General features: G+C 42.8%; 1 protein-coding gene across 1 annotated transcript in view; it reads left to right on the plus strand.

Annotated features, from left to right (window-relative positions):
• Positions 1 to 13,054, plus strand: part of PTPN21 (protein tyrosine phosphatase non-receptor type 21) — a 73,465-nt gene that overhangs the window by 672 nt on the left and 59,739 nt on the right. Inside the window, exon 2 of the mRNA XM_077780841.1 lies at positions 751 to 1,134. Coding sequence (XP_077636967.1) covers positions 955 to 1,134 — 180 coding nt within the window. The 5' untranslated portion in view covers positions 751 to 954. The remainder of the gene's footprint in view (positions 1 to 750; positions 1,135 to 13,054) is intronic.

A 13,054-nucleotide genomic window follows, 5' to 3' on the forward strand; every position in this document is an offset into this window, starting at 1 on the left:
CGCCGCGTGTTAGCTCAGAATGGCGTTTCAGGCCTCGCCCTCCTCCTCTTCTGGGCCGAGGCCCCGCTTAGGTGAAGGCCCACCGCCTCTTTGGACGTCCCCATCCGGAGGGAAGCCGGGGCCACCCTGTTTAGAATTTCCTTGCTCCAGGCGGACTTCGGATAACCAGCGTCTGTAGGGTGTTTGCCTTGTTAATAAAAACATGGATTTGGTGACGTAAATGTTTATACACCGCAAACGACCCTATAAATGCTTGTTAAGCGTTTCACCTCGCTTGAATCTCGCGGCTGCCATATGTTACAGGAGATTATTCCTCTCATTTGGGTTCAGGGTTCATTTGTCCAGTGGGGTTTAGACTTTTTAGCGCTTTTGGAGGTGTTTTGCGGTTATCTCCCTTAAGGGCTAAAAGAACCCTGACATCGGGTGTTTGGGGGGGGGAGCCAAAAAGTGAACTATAAAAAAAAAACCCTTTTAACTTAGAGCCACTAATGCGAGCTACTAAATTTGGCGGCACTTTAGTGCCAACCATTATCTCATTTAATCCTGAAGATAGCCGTAGGTGGTTATCACTATTTGTAGGATTGAATGAGGGGTGGAGTCTGACCCCGGGGCTTACGCGGTGCGAGGAAAAACTTCCTCACCGCCTCCCAGATCCTGTTCCTTGCATGCAAGCGTATTGATTCGTGTTTTTGTAAACACGCAGTTCTGAAGTTGCTGTTGCCTGTCTCACCGGTGTTCCTCTTTCCTCAGCACCGGCCTGGATGCTCTCTTCGCCCGGCCTTCGGGGACTCCGTTGCTTTTTGATGGCGGCAGCCGCCGCCGGGTGAGCGGCCGGAGACTGTGCAGTGCTCCTGCGGTCCGGGGAGGATCGCTTTCTCCCGCCGCCGCCGCCGCCGCCGGATCGGGGCGGTGCTTTTCCCTCTCCAACCTCTCCACGCTCCAAGGGAGAAGAAGATGCCACTGCCATTCGGATTGAAACTAAAACGCACCCGGCGCTACACGGTGTCCAGCAAGAGCTGCCTGGTTGCCCGGATCCAGCTGCTCAATAACGAGTTTGTGGAGTTCACGCTGTCCGTGGAGAGCACTGGCCAGGAGAGCCTGGAGGCTGTGGCCCAAAGACTGGAGCTGCGGGAGGTGAGCCCCCGGCCCCCTCAAGAGGCTGCCGGCTTCTCTAGCCTGGCTTCGGGTCTTTTTATCCCATTTTAGTGCATGCTGGCTCTGTGCTTTCAAAGTATGTCCCTCCCTGGCCTTGACCTCAGAGCCGGCAAGCCCCCCTCCCTGTGAAGGAGATTCCCAGCAAAAGGTCTTTATTTGAGTGTCCCCCTCCCCCCCCCGAAGATATTTAACAGTGCCTGAGTTTTGAAGGTGCTTATATTTGTTCCCTCAAAATGCGATCCAGAATCAGATAGTAATGCACTTAGGATTTTCTGATACCCCAAATGGGTCTTCCTGATCTAGTACACTTTACTGACTTCATTCATTCAACATCCATTGACTGTTTTGCACGGGCTATGCCAAGACTATCGCATGAGTTTGAATTCTGGTTTCCCCACCAACTGGTTGTTTAACCTTGGATGAGTTATGTGCCTTCTCTGGGCCCTAGTTCCCTCATCTGAACCATGGGGATAACATTGGTGCCTGATGCTCACAGTGGTTGTGTGATTTAAAGTACAAGTAAAGTCAAAGCTCTTTTTTTCTTTAACTGTATTTTTTTTTCTGAGTTTATTTCTTTAGTAAGCTCTACACCCATTGTGGGGCTGGAACCCACAACCTCAGGGTCAAGAGTCAGCATGTTTTTCCAACCAAGCCCGCCAGGCACCCCAAAGCCAAAGCTCTAATAATAGTCTGTTATAGTTATCCTAGGGAGGTTTGCCCAGGAAACCACTAAGCTCGTCTGTAGGAAGTTAAATTATGTCTCAAATTTAAAATGCTATGTGGGGCGCCTGGGTGGCTCAGTTGGTTGAGCATCCAACTTTGCCTCGGGTCATGATCTCATAATTCTCGTTCAAATTTAAGCCCCACATCTGGCTTATTGCTTTCAGCCTGTCAACATGGAGCCTGCTTCAGATCGTTTGTCCTCCTCTCTCTGCCCCTGTCCTTTTTGCGCGCGCGCTCTCCCTCCCTCTCTCTCTCTCAAAAGTAAATAAATAAATAAAACGTTAAAAAAAAGACCAGAATAGATGGGCACCTGGATTAAGTGTCTGACTTTCACGCAGGCCTTGATCTCACAGCTGGTGGGTTCGAGCTCCACATCAGACTCTGTACTGATAGCTCTTTGGTTGCTGGGTTGGGGGTAAGAGGATGATGGAGAAACTGGTTATTCCATGTAAATGCCCAGCTTATATTCCTAACTGGAGATCCTGTTGTTACAGTTCATAAATAGTTAGGAAGAGATAAGCTGTGCTCCTGGTGACTATTCAGAATCATTTGCTGGTTCGATATAAAAGACCTGTTTAGTGCCTTGAGCATATATACTGGGAGCTCACCCTAGTGTTGATACCAATAAGAAAATAGGCTGACCCATGCTATGCTGGGGAAAGTAGAGGGTGCTGTAGACAACGGGAGAGGCAGCAGAGAGAAGGGGATGGTACAGGGTGATAAAAGACTGGAAAAGACTTCTAACAAAGGAACTGCAGGCCAAAGACATGAGGCAGGTTTTCTACCTGAAAGTGGTAGGGAAGATAGTGAAGGATTTTATTTATTTATTTATTTATTTGTTTGTTTATTTATTTTTAAGTAATCTCTACACCCAACATGGGGCTTGAACTCACGACCCCAAGATCAAGAGTCACATGCCCCTCTGAGCCAGTCAGGCACCCCATGAGTGAAGGATTTTAAGCAGGGATTTGGTATGCTTGTTTTTGTGAATGGTGGGCCCTCTGGAGAATGGGTAGAAAGGAACAGTTGTGGTGCAGACGGTAGTCACTTGGATTTGGATGGGGATGGAGAGAAGTGGGTGGAATCTGGAGATACTCAGGACCTACCTACCAAGTGTAGAGAAGGGCTAGCCAGGGGTCCATATTGCTATTCAGGTTTCCAGTGAGCATTGGAGGCTGTAACTGGGAGAGGAAACATAAACGGAAGAGCAGATTTGAAAGTGTGGAGAGATCACTTCTGAAAGTGCTGAGTTAGAGACGCCAGTTGGTTGCTAAGTGAAGTTAGAGAAAGAAAAATATCATAGGACTTCACTCATGTAGAATTTAAGATACAAAACAGATGAACCTAATACATTGTTTTTTATATTAAAAATAATATAAAAACAGGGGCGGAGGGACAAAACAGAAGAGACTCTTAAGTAAAGAGAACAAACTGAGGATTGCTGGAGAGGTTGTGGGTGGTGGGATGGCTAAATGGGCAAGGGGCATTGAGGAAGACACTTGTTGGGATGAGCACTGGGTGTTATACTTAGGGGATGAATCAGCAGATTCTACTTCTGAAATCATTGCACTATATGCTAACTAACTTGGATGTAAATTAAACATTTTTTTAAAAAAAGATGCTAGTTGGAGACATTGAGCATGGAGAGGCATGTGTGGGTTTGTAGCTCAGGAATTGTCAGTCTAGGTCATTTCATCTGCTGGGAAAGGGCGTGAGGCTGTCTAGGACAGAACGAGAAGACATAGCAGACCCTTTGGGGTTGAATAGAGGAGGCAGAACCTTAGGAAGAAGCTTAAATGGAGCAGCCCAAGAAGCAGAAAGTAAACTAGGAGAGCCGGCCTCANATTTATATATATTTATTTAATTATATATTAATATATATTATTATATAATAATACATATTATATAATATATAAATTACATATTTAATTATATATAAATTATATATATATTACTTCCCCTATTTTTCCTTTTTTAAAATTTTGGCTCTTTTTTCCTGTCATTTCTTTCTCATGCACCAGGTCTGCTTACAGCCCCTACAGAATCAACTTCTTGAGAATCAATAAATAAACCACAGTTAATTTATTTTTGTACTCAGAGTACCAGGCATGGAATGTGCTCAATAAAAACAGGCTGAACTAAACCCACAGGCATTGCTTTCCTTCTCCGTTAGTCAAAAAGTCCAGAGAAATGACCATCGCTTGTTTGAGCTTACCATACTCAGGAACAAGCAACTTCATACAGCTAACGGGCACATAACGAGACTAATTTTAACAAGAGTAGAGTGCTCTGGGAGGGAACGGGCGTGGACCCTAGAAAAGGTCTTGCCCTCAGATAGACCATCCCAGCATTTCCAATATTGAATGACAGTGGTGGTTAGGAAGTTAGTTTAACAAACTCTTCCTTTCAAAGCTCTAGAAACTCTGCTCTGTAGCATATAAACAGATGGCTCAAGCCCCAGCCTAATCTTACCAAATGACCAAATGGCCCTTCAGAAGAACTCTGAGTCAGGGTAACACCTGTTCTGACTTTGTGTCCATACATCACTTAGGAGATTCATACCATGAGCTCTTGGTGTTTGTTGTCCGGCACTATTCTCCCATCAAGCAGACTCAAAATTACAGTGTATAGATTTGGCTGATAAGCCCTGCTGCTCATCAGATTTAAATTCGGGGAGAAAAGTCTTTACTTGGGGTGCCTGAGTGGCTCAGTAAGTTAGGCTTCCGACTTCGGCTCAGGTCATGATCTCACGGTTTGTGGGTTCGAGCCCCATGTCAGGCTCTGTGCTGACAGCTCAGAGCCTGAAGCCTGCTTCAGATTCTGTGTCTCCCTCTCTCTCTGACCCTCCCCTGCTCACACTGTTTCTCTCTCTCTCAGAAATAAGTAAAACATTAAAAAAAATTAAAAAGAAAGAAAGAAAAGTCTTTACTTGTTTAGTTATTTTACTTCTAGAATGACAGTTACAGGGGCCACACAGTATCATTAGAATACTACACAGAGGCTTTAACTGTATCTGTAATATTTTCTTTCTTTTTTTTTTTTAAAATTTTTATTGTTTTATTTATTTCTAGGAGAGAGAGAGAGACAGCGTGAGCAGGGGAGGGTCAGAGAGAGAGGGAGACACAGAATCTGAAGCAGGCTCCAGGCTCTGAGCTGGCAGTCAGCACAGGGCCCGACGCGGGGCTCGAACCCACGAACCGCGAGATCATGACCTAAGCGAAAGTCGGCCGCTTAACCGACTAAGCCACCAGGCGCCCCTGTAATATTTTATTTCTTAAGCTGGATGCGTGGGTTTATGTTTGTTAATCTTCATATTTTTCTTAAATGTCTAAGATATTTTATAATACATTGAGAAACTATAAATGGAAAGGTTAATGTACTTGTTTCCAATCTAGTTAACTTAGATTAACTTTTTCTAAATTCACCATATTTGAGCTGTGGAAAGTGACTTCTAAAAACGGTAGAACATTATCCCCTTAGGAAAATATGGCTGTTCATCATAGCAACAGAGTCTCGTTGAAATTCTCTGCCTATCGTTCATTCTGTGTTTCATAACATGTTTTCAGGAGAGGCTGTGAAAGCCTTTGTAGAATTTAAGGGGAATTAGGGAACTTTCTCTCCAGTTTGGAGGTTATATGTTAATAGAGGTTTGAAGGATGTGTTGAGGCAAGAGGGTGTCACCTGGGAACAACCACTCCTGTCACCTGGGGACATGGAGGTAGTGGGGCCGCACTACCTCGGTGGAATCAGCATAGTTTAGAGTAAGGTGGTTCAGTTTAAAAACCTATTGTCTTGGGGTTTCTGAGTGGCTCAGTCAGTTGAACATCTGACTCTTGATTTTGGCTCTGGTCAAAATTCCAGGATCCTGGGATCAAGCCCCAGGTGGGGCTCCATGTTGAGCGCAGAGCCTGCTTACGGTTCTTTCTTCCCCCCTCCCCCTCTCCCCGCCCTTAAAAAACAAAACAAAACAAATAAACAAACACCAATCCTCTCAGGGAATAAGACTTGCATTACCCCACCTTACTGAGAAGGATATGTAAAAGCAGGATGCAGATTTAGTAATTTGCAACGAGATATGGAGCCACCAAGGGCCCTGAGTATATGTGTTCCCTGGCCAGGCCATGTTCTCCCTGTAGGCAGGCCACACGGGTGCCGGCTGGTGAGACTGGAACCAGAGAAGGAAGCTGCCTTGAAAGCCTTACTGATCTTCATAAGGGGTATGGTACTGGCCTCTGGGACCAGACAAGGTCTTTTAAGTCTGGTACCCTTTCTGGGCAGTGCTTCGGTGGGCACTGCCTTTATTTGTCTCTTGAGAAGTCTGTTTAACAGTTATTAAGACATTTGCAAGTTGAATCAGAAACACTTGAGTTTGAACCCCTATGCTGCTACTTACCAGTTATGTGACCCATCAGTTCTGTGATCCTGTCCAAGCGACACATCACATCATCACCTAACTCATAAATCAAACATCCTGTCCACTTCATGCATCTCTTTCATTCACTTATAGCAGTGATGGAAATGTTTTATCTGAAAAAAGACCATGCAAAATTGAAAAAGAAACTTTCACAATAAAAACATTAAAACAATTTTTTAAAATGTTTTTTATTTATTTGTAAGAGAGAGAGAGAGAGAGCGTGAGCAGGGGAGGGTCAGAAAGAGAGGAGACACAGAATCTGAAGCAGGCTCCAGGCTCCGAGCTGGCTGTCAGCACAGCACAGAGCCCGACACAGGGCTCAAACCCACTAGCCGTGAGATCACGACCTGAGCTGAAGTCGGCACTCAACCGACTGAGGCACCCAGGCGCCCCAGAAAACATTTTTTTAAAAAGTGATTTTGTCCAATTACCTTTGGACTTGGTATTTTTCTTTTTCTTTTTTTTTAATTATTATTTTTTAAAAAATTTTTTTTATGTTTTTTAAATTTATTTCTAGGAGAGAGAGAGGGAGACAGCGTGAGCAGGGGAGGTTCAGAGAGAGAGGGAGTCACAGGCTGAAACAGGCTCCAGGCTCCGAGCTGGCAGTCAGCACAGAGCCCGACGCGGGGCTCGAACCCACGAAACGCGAGATCATGACCTAAGCGAAAGTCGGACACTTAACCGACTAAGCCACCCAGGCGCCCCAAGACTTGGTATTTTTCAAGTCCACTGATTTTCATTGGTAGATTGGGGATAATAGGTTTACTATATACTTAATGGTGGTTGTGAGGATTTAGTGTTAAAGGAAAAACATTCTGCAGAGGACTTGGTATATGAGAAACTCCCAGTAAGCCTGACTTTTCATTACTGTTGTTGTTTATGACTCCCATTTCCATGTTGTGGTGACTAACCCACTTTTCTTTCATATTAATTCCTTTGTTAATATCTTATATTCTCTTAGTATATGGAAGAAGCAATGTTTATTCATAAAATGTCCTTATAGTAAAAGCAAGTATAGTGGTCACTGGTAATTATATATTTTTTAAACATGTATTTTTTTATTTATGTTTTTTAAAAAAATTATTTTATTCAATTAATTCATTTTTTAATGTTTTATATATTTCTGAGAGAGAGAGAGAGAGAGCGAGAGAGAGACAGCATGAATAGGAGGGTCAAAGAGAGAGGGAGATAGAGAATCTGAAACAGGCTCCAGGCTCTGAGTTGGCTGTCAGCACAGAGCCCGACGCGGGGCTTGAACCCATGAACTATGAGATCATGACCTGAGCCGAAGTTGTACGCTTAACCGACTGAGCCACCCAGGCGCCCCTAAAAGTTTTTTTAACATTTATTTATTTTTGAGAGACAGAGACAGACTATGAACAGAGAAGGGGCAGAGAGAGAGAGGGAGACACAGAATCTAAAGCAGGCTCCAGGCTCTAGGCTTTCAGCACAAAGTCTGATACAAGGCTCAAACTCGTAAGCCATGAGATAACCTGAGCTGAAGTCGGATGCGCTCCGACTGAGCCACCCCGGCGCCCCTTTATTTATGCTTTTTTTAAAAAATATTTTATTTATTTCTAGGAGACAGAGAGAGAGACAGCGTGAGCAGGGTAGGGTCAGAGAGAGAGGGAGTCACAGACTGAAACAGGCTCCAGGCTCTGAGCTGGCAGTCAGCACAGAGCCCGACGCGGGGCTCGAACCCACGAACCGTGAGATCATGACCTAAGCGAAAGTCGGACGCTTAACCAACTAAGCCACCCAGGTGCCCCTATTTATGCTTTTTTGAGAGAGAGGGGAGCAAAGGAGGAGAGAGAGAATCTTAAGCAGGCTCCACACTGAGAGGCGCTGTATCCCACAACCTTGAGATTGTGACCTGAGTCGAAGTCAAGAGTCAGAGGCTAAACCAACTAAGCCACACAGGTGCCCTGGTAATCACACTTTTTATGTTACTAGACTGTTAAAATTTTAATGAACCATTGTAATTCAGCAGTCATATTTGAACCTCTTTATCCATGCCAGTTGAAATTAATTTGTATAGTGTGTCTGTCTCTTGCCCCTCTATTTTTTCTCCACCCCCTCGTCCCCCCCCATTTTTGATAATCCTATTTTTATCATATTATCATGGGTTTTAATTAGATTAATTGCCTACTACTATTCTTTTTTTTAAGTTTATTTATTTAGAGAGAGACAGAGTGTCTGTTNGCAGGTTCTGCCCACTCAGCGTAGAGCCTGATTTGGTTTAACGGATTGAGGCACCCAAGGCACCCTGTAGAGCCTGATTTGGGGCTCAAATCATAAAACCCTGAGATCATGACCTGAGCTGAAATCAAGAGTTGGACGCTTAACCAACTGAGCCGCCCAGGTGCTCCTAGTACTATTTTTTATACAGGATCCCTTCCTTTATCACGAAGTTCTTATTCAACTTAAATTTACGTGTTTGTGTGTGTGTTAAGATTTTAAGTCTCCAGTTAGGAAATAAGTAACTTAAAACACCTGGGAAGCCTTTTGTTGTTGTTGTTTTTGTTTTGTTTAAGTAATCCCCACGCCCAATTTGGGGGTTCAAACTGAGGACCTGAGATCAGAAGTTGCATACTCTAGGGGCTGAGCCAGCCAGGTTCCCTAACCCTGGGAGTCTTTTTTTTAAAAAAACCTTTTATTTATTAAGTAATCTCTACTCCCAACATGGGGCTCCAACTCATGACCTCCAGATCAAGAGTCAGGTGCTCCGCCAACTGAGCGAGCCGGGCGCCCCTTCTAGAACCCTTTTAAAGAGAAGTTCTTCATGGTTTTGCTATGATACATTCATTATGTGTCAGTTTTATAACGTATATTTTAGAGGTTTCTTTTGGCTATTTTGGAGTGTTTGGGTGTGTATAGGGGAAGGGGGGGATCCTCATTGTTGTCTCTGTATATGGTCTACGTATATAACTACAGTTTTGAAGTTGAGATCAATACTAAGCCATCGTTAAAATTACCTCCAAAGCATTTTGTTGAATCAGGTGAAAAATTGAGCAAAATTTATAACTTCTTCCTGTGACCTCTCATTTTAAGATTATAGTTAAAGACTTGGATATTTGGTTACTCTGTAATGGCTTATCACAGATCTTCAGCAAAGTTTTTAAAACTTCTGTTCGAAGTGCATTACACATATGGCAAGTTTTTATTCTTTAGAATGTAAGCTCTATCAGCATAGGACTGTTAATGTCACCATTGTCTGAAATGGTGTCTTGTACCTTACAGTACTTAGTTGCTGAATAAATGTCTACTTAAGTTTAAAATTAAGATTCTTGGGGCACTGAGATGGCTCAATTGGTTAAGCTTCTGACTTCGGCTAAGGTCATGATCTCACGGTTTATGGATTCGAGCTCTGCGTCAGACTCTGTGCTGACAGCTCAAAAATAAATAAAACGTTTTAAATTTTAAAAAGTACATAAAATTAAGGTACTTGTTTTGAATTTACATTGAGAAGCATAGATAGCAGCTCAGTTAAGTCAGCTTTTATTTGCTGTATGATTTTATTATCTGGAGAGAGTTGAATATTTACAAAGCTTTGAACACAGACAGGAAAGCACTTTTTTCTTTAGAATTTTATTTCTTTTTCACTTTGGGGCTTTTTCTAAAACAGTCAGAAAACAGTCAGGTTGTAGGGACTCCCTAAGGTAAGATTGCTGTATCGAGGGAATGTCAGGCTTTTTTGAATACGTTCATCCCATCATGTTTTCTGGCTGATGAGGAAATTTCTGGCTAAGGGATTTGTTGTTATAGAGAGGCATCAAGCATATAATGCAAACCATTCCTCTCAAGCACAACTTTAGAAAGTGTTCTTGGCTATCAGAGTGTTTTATTTTAAATTAGTGTCTTAGGCATGCCAAATATCCACTGACCTTATCTTGACTGTTATCTGAGTAGACCTCAAGAATTTCATGCGTATTTCCTTCTGTACTAGCTGTTTTCAGTTGGACTCTAAAAATAACTGAAACGTGTGTAAGGTAAAAGTATAATACCTGCAAAGTTTTCAGGCTTTTGGGCTGAGTATTTATTCATTCAGTTATGCAGATTATAGATCAGATACAATTATTGTATAGATGAGTATCAGTAAATATCTTTGGTTAAATCTATTGGATCATCTGAAACAAATAGAAATCTTAGGTTGGCCTCTCTACCTCGATAAAGTGAGGTTTCCAAAGTCCAAAACTGATTAAAATGAGCAAGGATTTTTCTAATTTTTATATTTTCTGTTACTTTTCTCATTTGGTCTAGATAATTAAGTAAGAACTAGCCATACAGAGGCTCCTGGATAGCTCAGTCAAAAGAGCATGCAACTCTTGATCTTTGGGGTTCTGGCTTCGAGACTCACATTGGGTACAGCGATTACTAAAAAATAAATAAAGCGACTTAAAAAAAAAGAGAACCAGCTATGTAAACAAGTATAGGAATTAAAATACAAACATGAAGATGTTATGCATTTTAACATAAGTAAAAGCACACAAGTTATTGCGGAATTTGGAAACCTGTTTACGTAAAGAAATGAAGTATTCTATTTTCATTTAATTTCTAATAGATTTAAGAGCTAGAAGTCTGAGATGCATTTCTCCCAGTATTGGATTTTCCATGTCAGAGACATTAGAGATATCCTTGAATCTCTTTTACCCAACAATCTGCTACAGATGTCATGACCGCATGGAATTAGGCATGAATTTATTCATGTGGGGAGGTTTGGGAGTTGAGTTATGAAACAGTGGATGTAGGGAACTGATGGTGTTTTGGGGACTCTCACTATATCTGTCGTTGTCCTTGATGTATAAAGGTTCAGATTTCATTCCTTATGATATTAGGAGTTTTAGTGGCTTTCTGCCGCCCTCCTTCTGGGTGGATGAACAATATTGTGCTGGAAGCTTACTGTGCCTTATCACATTTAATCCTCACATGGAGTTAGGCATTATCTTTTCCATTTTAAAATGTCGAAACTGAAGTTCTGAAAAATTGGGTGATTTGCTCTGCTAATCTGGGAGATCACACAGCTCATAAGCAGAAGAGTCAGATTTTGAGTTTGTATCTGTGACACTTTTGCCTGAACTTTGACTTTTTTTTTTTTAATATTTTTATTTATTTCTAGGAGAGAGAGACAGCGTGAGCAGGGGAGGGTCAGAGAGAGAGGGAGACACAGACTCTGAAATAGGCTCCAGGCTGCCAGTCAGCACAGAGCCCGACGCGGGGCTCGAACCCAAGAACCGTGAGATCATGACCTAAGCGAAAGTCGGACACTTAACTGACTAAGCCACCCAGGCGCCCCTGACTTTTAAAGCTATACGAATCATGCGTCCCTTTGAGACTCTGGTGAAAATGCAGACTTTTTGTAGATAGTATCAGGTGGTTCATGGATACCCCCTCTCCCAATCCATTTATGAGCCAGGTTATGGGCCTAGAAACCTTTTACAGATGAGGCAGTTTTCCTCTGCTCTCAGTTTAGCAGGATCTTTCTTCCTTGATCTTTCTTTCTTCAGATGAAGGTATTGATAGGATAGAATATTTGTGAACAATTCAAGACCTTTGTACTTTTTAGGAGAATAGTTTGCCTCTGAAGTATACTTCTCCCTGCCTGTGCCCACATATGCCCTTTATGAATGGCCTTTCTCTCCAGATCTCAGGAACGGCCATTGGAGGTATTAATTTCCTCACTGGGACATCTTACTCTTTTTATTTTTTTTTCAGATTTTATTTTATTACATTTTTAAAAATGTTTATTTGAGAACGAGAGAGAAAAAGCACTTGCGTGAGCTGGCAAGGAAAAGAGAGAGGGAGAGAGAGAATCCTATCAGTGCAGAACCTGATGCAGGGCTCGAGTCCACGAACCATGAGATCATGACCTGAGCTGGAATCAAGAGTCAGTCGCCCAACTGATGGAGGCACCCAGACGACCCATTTTATTTTATTTTTTTAAAGATTATAAATAATCTCCTACCCAGTGTGGGGCTTGAACCTATAACCCTGCAATGAAGAGTCACACATTCCAGGGGCTCCTGGATGGCTCAATTGGCTAAGCGTCCATCTTTGGCTCAGATCATGATCTCACAGTTTGTGAGTTCAAGCCCAGTGTCAGGCTCTGTACTGACCAGAGCCTGGAGCCTGCTTTGGATTCTGTGTGTCTCTCTCTCTGTCCTTCCCCTGCTCACACACACTCTCTCTCTTTCTCTCTCTCTCTCAAAAGTAAAATGAACATTAAAAAAAAAAGTCACATACTCCAACCACTAAGCCAGCCAGGCGCCTCTAAAGATTTTATTTTTAGGGGCACCTGGGTGGGCAGTCTGTTAAGTGTCCAACTTCGGCTCAGGTTATGATCTCACGGTTTGTGGGTTCGAGCCCCGTGTTGGGCTCTGTGCTGACAGCTAGCTCAGAGCCTGGAGCCTGCTTCAGATTCTGTATCTCCCCCTCTCTCTCTGACCTTCCCCAGCTCACACTGTCTCTCTCTCTCTCTGAGAGATAAATAAAAACATTTTAAAAATGCAACAAATAATAAAGATTTTATTTTTAGATAATCTTTATACCTATTGTGGTGCTCGAACTCATAACCCTGAAGATCAGGAGTCACATGCTTTGTGACTGAGCCAGCCAGGTGCCCCACGGACATCTTACTTTCCAGGGAAAAGCTCCTTTTATGAAGGAAAATGAATTGTGAGTGGGAATTCCTTCCTTTCTCTGATGATCCACATCATCAGTCTTCCTTACCAGACAGCACCTCTCCCCACCTAAACAATAGGTATG

Source organism: Crocuta crocuta, unplaced genomic scaffold (genome assembly GCF_008692635.1).
Source record: "Crocuta crocuta isolate KB4526 unplaced genomic scaffold, BGI_CrCroc_1.0 scaffold299, whole genome shotgun sequence".
Classification (NCBI taxonomy): domain Eukaryota; kingdom Metazoa; phylum Chordata; class Mammalia; order Carnivora; family Hyaenidae; genus Crocuta; species Crocuta crocuta.